General features: G+C 37.9%; 1 protein-coding gene across 2 annotated transcripts in view; it reads left to right on the forward strand.

Moving 5' to 3' along the window:
- The window catches only part of LOC139131978 (ATP-dependent (S)-NAD(P)H-hydrate dehydratase-like), a 34,472-nt gene that overhangs the window by 8,897 nt on the left and 12,916 nt on the right, over positions 1 to 12,659 (forward strand). For both annotated transcript variants that reach the window (XR_011552223.1, XM_070698323.1), the window contains exons 7-8: positions 3,608 to 3,728; positions 6,716 to 6,842. Coding sequence is in view for 1 of the 2 variants with exons in the window: in XM_070698323.1 (XP_070554424.1) it covers positions 3,608 to 3,728; positions 6,716 to 6,842 (248 nt within the window). In the remaining variant the exon portion in view is untranslated. The remainder of the gene's footprint in view (positions 1 to 3,607; positions 3,729 to 6,715; positions 6,843 to 12,659) is intronic.

Genomic DNA, 12,659 nt, shown 5'->3' on the forward strand with positions numbered 1-12,659 from the left:
GAACCGGACGTTGTGCAGTCGATCGGGTCGAGCTTCATTGCGTCCCCCAACCCATTAACACCTCTTAATTATTCCAAGATAGATCGCACACTGCTAATCCCATAGACCCTTTGTTCTCTATCGCAGTTGCCTGTCCCGTTTTTCTTGAGGGTCTATGATCAAAGCGAAATACCTTACCTCACGTTTCCTCAAGAGAGTAGTGGCACTATTCAATATGCTCCCCATTTGTTAAGTATATATTAGGTTAATAGAGATCTTATCGTGGCCATAAAAGAGTAATTGTTTAGCATATTGACCTTGTTGTATGTGTCAAAGTAAACTGGATTTCGAGGACACTTCAACATTGCACTGTTATGTGATATCGGATATTTTCAGCAACTGGACAACACAGTATCAGAAATTAGTATTGTTTGGTCAGATCATAGACCCTCGATAAAATCTATGGTCAGATATGTGAGGTGTTGAAATCTCCTATATTGGATATTTACCCATGGCACCATTTTAGGCAAGTCTTGTATCTTTTAATTTAAGTTACAGTTGGACTACAGAAGTTGGGCTTGGCTAGACCGCAGGGCCAAATCTGTATGGTAGTATCTCCTCGATATACATTGATTATTTGCCAATGATTTGACATGTACGAGTATTGTCTAGTAACAAAGTTAGAGCCGAAATGATGAAGTCGAGCTTGGCAAGATCTGTGAAGTGGCAAATCTCCGACATATATCGGACATTTGTCCGAAATCACCAATAAACATCAAGTAAATATTTGTGATTTCACAGATCTGGTGTGTCGGAGACGCAAGGGAAGTTCTTCCAGAATTGCTTAGTATCGTTTACTATAAAGAGTCCAAAAAATCGCGATATGTATCAGTCTGAGGTAAAATATTGGCAATTTCTCAAACCTAGCGTGCCATGACAGAAGGCAAGTCATTTTTGTATCGTCTAGTATCGATATTAGAACCAATATATATATTGTTATGTGTGATGGAAGTATGTCGGACGTCAGACTTTGATACTAGAAAGTAAATGTTTAATATTTAAACATTATGCAAAGTACTGTCTTCATTATATTTTGACCTTGATGGCCATTTTTCCTTCGTCATGTTTACATTTTCAATTTGTGATTCGTCTTTTAACATTGGTTTAGACTATTCAGTATTATTTCTCTTCATCAGTTGCCCTAATTTTTTGTGTTCCGTTCCTTGAATTTGACGATTAGTCCCTCAAAGGGAGAAGCCAGAATCTGTGTTTTTGAAAGAGTCAAGTGCTGTATTGACTCCATTTGTGTGTGATCAGGTGTTTGTGCTGCCAAAACTTACCCATATCTGATCGGTTTTCTGGATGCTTAGCATTTTTGTGTTGGGACATATTTCAAGCCCACATTTGTGCTCTTTTTCTCAATGTTAGAAATATTTGTTGTGAAAGGCTGTTTTAGGAAATAAAAATGTTTTATGTATAAGTGCCTAACCTTTCACTGATTTCATGTTTTTAGCACTGAGATCAGTTGCCCCAACTTTTGTTTTTGATAATCATCTTCATTTGAAGAATTAAAAAAGAATAAAAGAATTAAAAGGCACAAAAAACGATTTGATATTAGGATTTTGAAGTGGTGTTTTTTTATTTTTTAATTGCATATTCTTTGCCCCTATACTCAGCATGGGTAAAAAATCTCTACTATATTTGGATTTGACTTGACTATCGGACCAGTTGATTTCCTTCAGGGCCAGTGATTTTTAAAGTCGCTATAGCCTGCTCGGCCAGTAGAGACTTTGCGTTAGTTTCGCACACTGTATTTCGGGATATACATCCTTTATGACTGAGCACTGGTATATACATCCTCCAGCACTTTTCATTTGAAAGGTGTAGGTCACATCAGATGCACATTACAATTTTTATGTTGATAAATATTAATTATTTTACTCTCAAACCATCAAGATTTTCTGTCCAGACTCATCCAGATCAAAATTTTATCAATATGTCAGATATGCTTGCATTTGCAACCATATAAGAGTTAGTCTCTGAATTGACAGACAAAACTCATGTCTATGGGAAAAGTTCTCTGACTCTGTGTCTATGAGCCCACAACATGTAATAGGTTTGCTTCTCATCCTAGGTCTCTTGTCAAAAATTATGTAGCAATATGGTTTTTGATTTTATTGTTTAAATGAAGAAATATGCTACAATATGACATCAGTAAGTCAACTATTCAGAACTGTGCAGCATGTACATGTGATCCTTCAATTATTAAATATTTCTTTACATAGATAGCACACTAACATTTTTCATATTTACATATTTAACATATTTACAAGGAACATGAGGAAAAACAAACAAACAATGCGGCTGGTAAACATCAATGTGCAAGAGGATGACAAACAAAACCCTTTCTTTTGTGGCGTTATTTTCACCCAAAAAGACTATTAGTGTTACAGTAGTACTTAGCGGGATTAACCCTTTTCCTGCCAGACAGTATCACTTCCCCATCAGCCAACTCAGTGAAAAGTGGTACTGAGCCAAAACCATGTACGTATTTCCACCCATTTTGCATGGTCCGTTGCAACAGCTTAAGTCCAACAAAATAATGTTCACAGTATCTGTGACTTCAGAGGCTTTCAAATGTTCAATTTTTTGTTAGCTCACATTTGGTATACCAATGTTAGGTTATTGTATAAGCTGAAGTCAGTGGCATCTGTATGTATGTAAGTCTACATAACACAGCAGAGCTCTGTCAACTGTTGGGTGCTTGTTTTTTCAAAGCCGCTGGTCAGACAGCTTTAATATTTGGTTTACAGGTCCCTAGGATCACCTTAGTGAGATAATTTCATACAGTCAGGAAATTTTAATTTTGTATCCATGTCTATAGTAGCTTCAGGGACTTTGGCCCTATGTTTTTTCTGGTTGTACTGTGTAGAAATCATTTTCATATCATCAACGTAGAATTTTGCTGCACTGAACAGATAGAAACAACATTCATCATTGATCTTTGGTACCAATACTAGTATGTACCAATTTCCATCAAATATTAGCAACACCGTATCATTGGTGGTATTTTTAAAGTACACCAAATAGGACATATTGTGCTTCACTAGTTTTAATGACTTTTTATCTGATGGTGAAATATGAACTTGGCAGGAAAAGGGTTAAGCTGCAGTAATATATTTGCATGGTACACATACAAGAAAACAATTTTTGATAAAATTTACCAAACAATAACTTTCATAAATACAATGTGTCTATTAACAATGCTGTATTATGCAAACAATTATGATTGACATACATTTTGCGTGTGATTAATTGATGGTGTATAATATACCATTTTAAAGTCTTTTTAAAATTCAACCGTGACTGCTTTGTGTGAATATTGTTGGAAAGAAGTTTGGAAATGTATCTACACTGGATTGCTTTATAAAAGTTACGAAAAACAGCTTGTACTGAAAGATTACCATATAGTGTATATCTTCAAAATTTGCACACATGTTGTTTGTCATTTTATCACATTGCTTGAAAAGAAATATCTTGTTGGTAAACTTGATGAATCTTTTTTTTTTCAAAAGTAAATCCTAAATGGAAGTAGTGAAGTTAAAAATTATATTTTTGATAATTTTAGATAAATGATGATCCAAATCCTGATGAACCATTGCATGAAACATCCAAATTGGCAAGGTCTCTTGGAAATGTAACAATCGTCAAAAAAGGTGAAAATGACATTATTTCTGATGGAGAAAGAGGTAAGATAGTTCCAGTCACTGACAAAAAAGTTTAAAGTTTATTTTCCTTGGTGTTATATCAGTAATATCATAAAAAATTTTCTTCAATCACAAATGAAGTATTACAAAGTCTAAAGACAGATTAGTATAGTTCCATTACAAATTATCGAGAGGATCAGGTTTGCATTGTTGATTGATTTTATGTGAAATTTCGGTGTAGTATGTTTCCTTCTTTAGTGCTAAATAAAGAAGTTCATCAGTAACAACATGCCTGAAACATTAGTACACACAGGTGCGACTTCAGTTGTACCACAGTCCCTCTTGTACTTTGTTTTTATAAGTACAGTATGTCATTTTACTACAATCATCAAAATTTTATGACTGATCTTGGTGAATGTATTAATTATCCAGGGCCCCTAAGGTCACCAAGATGTTATAACTGATCTTAGTTTGTGAATGTACTAATCCACGGCCCCTAAGGTCACCAAGGAATTATGATTGATCTTTGTGAATGTATTAAGTATCCATAGCCCATAAGGTCACCAGAGTGTCATAACTAATATTTGTGAATGTATTGCTAATCAACGGCCCGTAAGGGGCTGTGGATAATTGAAACATGCGCATGGTAAACAAAACAAGTCATCTTTGATGACACAGTCTGCACTTGTTAATGGGTACTTTGATTACAGGTCCTCCGAGAGGATAGAGTCCTCTTCATTAAGTCTGTGATAAACATTCTTTGATACAGATGGCACTCAATGGCCAAGAATGAGTTCCATGGTGATGAAAACATAAAACCAATTTAGGCCACTATCCTAAAGGTCATTAAATGAGTTACAACTGGGAATTAGTTGACAGCATGTTGCAAAACATTTTTTTCATACTATCCTAACACTAGTAGATTATCACCGGTACCATATTTCATGAAGTTTAATGCAGTATTTACAACACTATGAGATCAACATCTGTATCAAGTGTCATCAAATTTGACGTTGTATTTGTTGGATATATCACTCTAATTAGGAAAGTTAATTACATATGCAATTACAAATTAATTAAAACGACACTGATAAATGTCTTTTTCACTGTTAAAGCAATGTGAGCTTAACATCTGTACAAAGTTTCATGAAATTTGATGCAGTATTTCTTGACATATCAGCCTAATTACAAAACTTCAATAATTGACATGATACTGTTACATGACGTGAAACAAATTGACGAGCATATGTATGAAATAGGTCAATGTCCTTGTACCAACTTTGAATGATACTGGTGGAAATATGTCTGAGTTATGGCTCAGTATATGAGAAAGTCGTTACAAAATCGCCGCCACACAGCAATATTTGATCTTACTGTTTAAAAAATCAATACGTATATGTATGACATAAGTCAATGTCCAGGTACAAACTTTGAATAAAATCAGTTGAGACTTGCCAGAGTTATGGCTCTCGACATGAAAAAAAAACATAACAAAATTGCACCATGTGGCCATATCGGACCATATCGAGAAACAAATCGAAGTACATATGTATACTATAAGTCAATGACCTTGTGTCAACTTTGAATAAATTTGCTTGATACGTGTCTGAGTAATGGTTCAGGACATGGAAAATCGGAAAAAATGGCCACACGGTGGCCTTTGGATTGTATCACAAAACAATCATGTGATATGCCGACTTATGGCTCTGTACATAAAAAAAATTTAAGAAAATGGCACCTGGTGGCCATACTGGATCGTATCACAAATCAAATTAACGTGCATATCTATGACATTGTTCAATGTCCTTGTACCAACTTTGAATAAATCGGTTGAATATGCCTGAGTTATGGCTCTGTACATGAAAAAATTGTAACAAAATGGCTGCGCGCCAACCATATTGAATCGTATCACAAAACAAATCGACGTGCATATGTATGACATAGGTCAATGTCCTTGTACCAAGTTTGAATAAAATCGGTTGAAACATGCCTGAGTTATGGCTCTGTACATGAAAAAATCGTAATAAAATGGCCGTATGGCTGCCATATTGAATCGTATCACAAAACAAATTGACGTGCATATCTATGACATTGGTCAATGTCCTTTTACTAACTTTGAATAAAATCGGTTGAAACATGCCTGAGTTATGGCTCTGTACATGAAAAAATTGTAATAAAATGGCCGCCTGGCAGCCATATTGGATCGTATCAGACAACAAATCGACGTGCATTTGTATGACATATGAAGTAATCCTTGTACCAAGTTTGAATGAAATCGCTCCAGGCATCTCTGAGATATCTGCGTGAACGGACGCACGGACGCACGGACGGACGCACGCACGGACATTACCAAATCTATAAGTCCCCCCTGACGGTGTCCGTGGGGACTAACTAAATGCGCTTGTCCTCAACCCATCTCCCCTAAATGAAAGTTTGGAAGTGCGAAAATCCAACCAAGCCTCATCCTATATCTGCATCCAATAATCAGTGATAACATTGCTATGAAATCACACATATGCTACCGACTGCTCCCCTCTCTTACCCCCTCTAAAATCAATCTCTGTTCAGTGCCAACTCAACAATGATGCATTGACCAATAGAATGAAATGAAACAGCTAGCGCATCGAAAATGATTGTTACGTTATTTTACTTGTGCACTGATTCACATGTATGTCAAAATAATGCTGGCGTAGCGCTGGTGCTGTACTGGCCTGGTACACACCAAACAATGTAGCAATATTTTGAGATACAGAAAAACATGTAGCAAGATGTTGCGATAGTAAAACTTGAAGTGCGGTAATTGAAATACAGCCAAACCTTCTTCTCCCTAAAACACAGAAGTTGCTTTACTGAGCGTGTATTTTAATTATCTGCGGTTCCTACGCTCACCAAGGTGTTTAATATGATTGATCTTGTTGAATGTATCAATTATCGACTGCCCCTAAGGTTACCAAGGTATTATGACTGATCTTTGTTAATCAAAAGCAAACTGAATCACTTGAAAGTTAACATTTTATATTTGTGTTCAGTTTTAGTGTGCTGTAATGAAGGAAGTCCTCGACGTTGTGGTGGTCAAGGTGATATCTTGTCAGGCACTATGGGTACATTCTTACACTGGGCTTGCAATGAGTATAAAGATGATACCAAAACACACAAGTAAATAGAAGTTTTCTTTCTTTCTATAATTGTATCCTATGCTATATTACCCTTGCTCCTTCCAAGATGTTAACAATAGTCATTAAATATAAATCACTTTCAGATAGTTACCAGTAATGACTGTGTTACAAAGCTTAGCTTCTTCAGCATGGTTGAACCCAAGCTTCTCATCAGGATGAAGAATAACACCTGAGGGAAAGTGCCCACATCCAGTCTCCCTAGTACTTGTAGAAAAGGCCCAGTCACCCTAGTACTTGTAGAAAAGACCCAGTCACCCTAGTACTTGTAGAAAAGACCCAGTCACCCTAGTACTTGTAGAAAAGACCCAGTCACCCTAGTACTTGTAGAAGAGACCCAGTCACCCTAGTACTTGTAGAAAAGGCCCAGTCACCCTAGTACTTGTAGAAAAGGCCCAGTCACCCTAGTACTTGTAGAAAAGACCCAGTCACCCTAGTACTTGTGGAAGAGACCCAGTCACCCTAGTACTTGTGGAAGAGACCTGGTCACCCTAGTACTTGTAGAAAAGGCCCAGTCACCCTAGTACTTGTGGAAGAGACCCAGTCACCCTAGTACTTGTGGAAGAGACCCAGTCACCCTAGTACTTGTAGAAAAGGCCCAGTCACCCTAGTACTTGTAGAAAAGGCCCAGTCACCCTAGTACTTGTAGAAAAGGCCCAGTCACCCTAGTACTTGTAGAAAAGACCCAGTCACCCTAGTACTTGTGGAAGAGACCCAGTCACCCTAGTACTTGTAGAAAAGGCCCAGTCACCCTAGTACTTGTAGAAAAGGCCCAGTCACCCTAGTACTTGTGGAAGAGACCCAGTCACCCTAGTACTTGTGGAAGAGACCAAGTCACCCTAGTACTTTTAGAAAAGGCCCAGTCACCCTAGTAGTTGTAGCAAAGGCCCAGTCACCCTAGTAGTTGTAGAAAAGGCCCAGTCACCCTAGTACTTGTAGAAAAGACCCAGTCACCCTAGTACTTGTAGAAAAGGCCCAGTCACCCTAGTAGTTGAAGAAAAGACACAGTCACCCTAGTACTTAATTGTAGAAAAGGTCCAGTCACAACAGAAGTTTGAATTTTTATTGGTATTGCAATCGTAATGGACAATGCAAATAAAGGGAACATTGACATTTTGAGTCAGTTTGACATAACAATTCAGATAAGTTGGATAATTGACAGATTACTGTACATGTAGAATAGGTCCAGTTATCATGTCAATGGGATATCTTTAACCTTACTATGTTTCTCAGTTAAGACTGTTACGTGCAGAGAAAACGAACAAAAGGGTGAACTCAGCAGTTAACGTTTAAACAAAATTTATTACGAAAATAAAACTAATTGCTAAGTTAGGGATAGAGTACAAGCTTTAAAAGTGTACAGACTACTTATCTCAGCTGGGACGGCAAAGCTCCAGTCTCAGAGTTGTAACAGTCAGTTGGATGAATGAACAGTCCTTGCAGGCTTGAAGCTGCACAAAGTCCACAGTATAAATCCAGCGTTGGCAGTGAAGGTCTTGAAAAGTCTTGAGAATGACTACTGCTGGAGTTTAGTAACACACAAGAGACACGATCCCAAAAGTCTGACTGGAAGCTGAGCACATCCCTTTTATAAAGGCATATAAGAACAATCTAGAACTTTTATTGACATGCTAATTACTGTTCTAAAATTATCTCCCTTACACAACTAATCAACTTTCCAGAACATTCCAAACATGACTAATTGAATTCAAGGTTGTGAGGTCATCAAGGGCAGTGACCTTGAGAATGTTCTAGACTAATTGAACTCAGGTCATGATGAGTGTGGGGGGAAATGACCTACATAACACACCCCCTCTTCAAAAAAAGAAAATTTTTCAAAGAAAAATCTTTCTTTTACAAATGTAATCTTGAAAAGGATTTAAGTACTCAAATTTTGTTTTACTCTAAAGTAAAGTTTCTTGAAAGTGAACAACAATAAAATTTCTTGAAAGTGAACAACAATAAACTCTAAATACGAGAGAGACAGTCTGCAATTAAATTGTCTCTGCCTTTGATATGTCTAATGTCAAGATTAAACTCCTGTAACATTAAACTCCATCTTAGCAATCTCTGATTTTTGCCTTTAAATTTCTGCAGAAAAACAAGAGGGTTGTGATCAATATAAACCACTATTGGCTGATTTGAAGAAGTAACATAAACTTCAAAATGCTGTAAAGCTAATATCAAAGATAAACACTCTTTTTCAATTGTAGAGTAGTTTCTCTGGGATTTGTTAAATTTGCGTGAAAAATAGCAAACAGGATGATCTACACCATGACTATCCTCTTGCAATAAAACAGCACCAGCAGCCGTATCACTAGCATCCACAGCTAATTTGAATGGCAAAGTGAAATCTGGTGCAGACAACACTGGAGCACTTTGAAGTATGGCTTTAAGTGTATCAAATGCCTGTTGGCATTGCTCTGACCAAACAAACTTTACTTTCTTTTTTAAGTTGGTTAGTTAAAGGCTCAGTAATTGTAGTGAAATTTAGACAGAATTTTCTGTAGTAACCAGCCATGCCGAGAAAGCACATCAGTTGTCTTTTGCAATTTGGTATGGAAAACTTGAAAGGGCACTGATTTTGGCATCAACAGGTTTTACCTCACCCTGTCCTATAGTATGTTCAAGGTAAGTCACCCTGGCCCAACCAAACTCAGATTTGGCAAGGTTGACAGTCAACATTGATTTGCTCACTCTCCGAAAGAACTTCCGCATGAGTTTGATGTGTTCCTCCCAGGTGTCACTATACAGGACGACGTCGTCAACGTAGGCTGCACACCCGTCTAGCCCGGATATGACGTCGTTGATCATCCGTTGGAACGTTGCCGGAGAGTTCTTCATTCCGAATGGCATCACCTTGTACTGGAACAATCCGTCTGGTGTAACAAAGGCGGATATTTCACGAGCACGATCCGTCAGAGGGACTTGCCAAAATCCCTTCAGATATAGGTCAAATTTCGTCACATACTTGGCTTTTCCCACTCGGTCGATGCAGTCATCAATCCTCGGGATTGGGAAAGTGTCTGTCTTTGTTAAAGTGTTGACCTTCCTAAAGTCCGTGCACATACGATAACTGTGATCTGATTTGGGAACAAGTATACACGGCGAACTCCAGTTACTTTTACTGGGTTCAATAAAGTCATTGTCCAGCAGGTATTTGACTTCTTCCTGGAGATATTTTGCTTTTGTTGGATTCAGTCTGTATGGATGTTGTTTTACAGGCTTACTGTCCCCAACATCAACGTCGTGATAGATGACGTTTGTCCTCGTTGGAACATCTTGAAACAGGTGTTTATATTCGTGGAGCAGTTCTTTCACCTGTTGTTGTTGTTCTGGCTGGAGGTGTGCCAACTTTGTAGACTCCAGCTTCTCCAGGATTTCTGAGTTCTGAAGCTTGACCGAGCCCAGCTTTGAGTTTAGAGTATTTTCACTCAAGTCAGTTTCAGTATCACTATCTTCATAATGGCCAGAACTGACTGTACTGACAGGCTTTGTTTTAGTAGGATTATCCCTATCCAAATATGGCTTAAACATATTTATGTGACGTAGCTGTTTTTGTTTTCGCCTGTCAGGTGTTTCGATGATGTAATTTAAATCACTCAATTTCTTATCAATTAGATATGGCCCTAAGTAACGAGCATGGAGTGGTTTGCCAGGAACCGGAAGTAGAACAAGAACTTTTTGACCTGGTTCAAACTACCGTTTGGAGGTGTTTTTATCATATTTGGTTTTCATTGACTGCTGACATGACTAAAGATTTTGTCTGGCTAATTCACATGCTTTAGAGAGTTTTTGTATGAAAATCTGACACATATCGTAAAATATTCAGACAATCATCATAATCTGATAGTAATTTCTCTTAAACGAGCTTAAGTGGGCCACGGACTGTATGTCCAAACACAAGCTCAAATGGGTTAAAACCAAGAGACTCTTGAATTGACTCTCTAACAGCAAAGAGCAGAAAATGAATTCCTTCATCCCACTGCTTCTCTGTGTCAAAACAGTAGGTCCTAATCATGTTTTTCAAAGTTTGATGAAATCGCTCAAGAGCACCCTGACTTTCAGGATGATAGGCGGATGACCTATACTGTTTAATGCCTAGCTGATCCATTACTTGTTGAAAAATTTCAGACATAAAGTTGGAGCCTTGATCGGACTGGACACATTTAGGGAGGCCAAATAAAGTGAAAAATTTGACTAAAGCTCTCACTATAGTCTTTGTCTTTATGTTTCTCAGTGGTATGGCTTCTGGGAACCGAGTTGATGTACACATAATTGTCAACATGTACTCATTTCCTGATCTTGTTTTTGGTAGGGGCCCAACACAGTCTATTAGTATCCTACTAAATGGTTCTTGAAATGCAGGAATTGGCTGTAAAGGGGCCTTTGGAATGGTCTGATTTGGCTTTCCTACCATTTGACATGTGTGACAAGTTTTACAGAAATGTGCTACATCCTGCCTGAGATTAGGCCAATAAAAGTGACTGAGAATTTTATGATAAGTTTTCCTGACTCCTAAGTGACCAGCCCAGGGCGTTTCATGGGCCAGGCGCAATATTTCAGCACGATAGGGCTTTGGAACCACAATTTGATGTTTTATAGCCCAGTCGTCATCAACCAAACATCTGGAGGTCTCCATTTACGCATGAGAATACCAGATTTTGTATAATAGGAAACAGAGCTATCTGAAGTTTTACCTTCATCATCTACCCTGTCAAACAAACACAAATATCTGGGTCTTTGTGTTGTTCTGCAATGAGATTTGATCTAGAAAATGTCTGACTTTGGTCAGCAGAAGTTTTACTGGAAGTTTCAAATCCACGAGGGATAACGGAATGATCCGTGTCAAACACCTGACTGAGAAAGGTGTCATTTAAGTCAACATCTGTGACATTATTTTTGAGAGTATTTTGATTCTCGGAAGTTTTCTTTGACATGGCTCGAGTAATGGACATGATGGGAAAAGGCCGGGAATGTCTTCCTCTATTGGCTCTGGATCTCTGATCTAAACTAGGATTATCAGTCACAAGTGGATTAGTAATGACCTTGTCCCCAGCAAGGTCGTTTCCAAGAAGAAGGTGAATCCCTTCAAAAGGCAAAAAAGGCCTAATACCTAAAGCCACAGGTCCAGAAACAAAGTCCGAAGACAAATAGACATTATGGAGAGGAACAGGAATAAAGTCATTGCAATCTACCCCCTTAATAAGAACTTTAGAACCTGAAAATGACTTTTCAGAAAACGGCAGGGTATCTGCCAACAAAAGAGACTGGGAAGCCCCGGTATCTCTTAAAATTTTGACAGGGGTAGCGGAAGAAAAATCACTAGAAAGTGATATAAAACCATCTGAATAAATGGTTCGAAAATACCCATAATGCTATCTTGAGAAGAATTGACCTTGACCTCATTAATTGGGGATGAGAGGGTTTAACCTCAGAAAATGTGTTGCACACATTATTAGACTCTAATGAGTTGATGAAGAAATAAAGCCGGTGGGCTTAGATCCACTTTGACTACTTTGACCTTCACGTTTTCTTTTCAATTTGAAACACTCTGACATTAAATGGCCGTCTTTCTTACAATAATTACAAGAAAGTGTACCAAACTGTTTGTCAGAAGGAGATTGAGACTTGGGATCTGATGATGTGGGAGTGTTACTTGAAACTGTGTGAACTGCTGTCATTTGATTTCCTACTCTCCTTTGAAAATTCTTGGATGAAAAGGAGGAGTTAAATTTACCTGCATTGTTTCTGTATGAAAAGGACTGGGATGGTTTGCTGAGAAATGAAGATTTGTGGG

The sequence above is a fragment of the Ptychodera flava genome, chromosome 4 (genome assembly GCF_041260155.1).
Source record: "Ptychodera flava strain L36383 chromosome 4, AS_Pfla_20210202, whole genome shotgun sequence".
Classification (NCBI taxonomy): domain Eukaryota; kingdom Metazoa; phylum Hemichordata; class Enteropneusta; family Ptychoderidae; genus Ptychodera; species Ptychodera flava.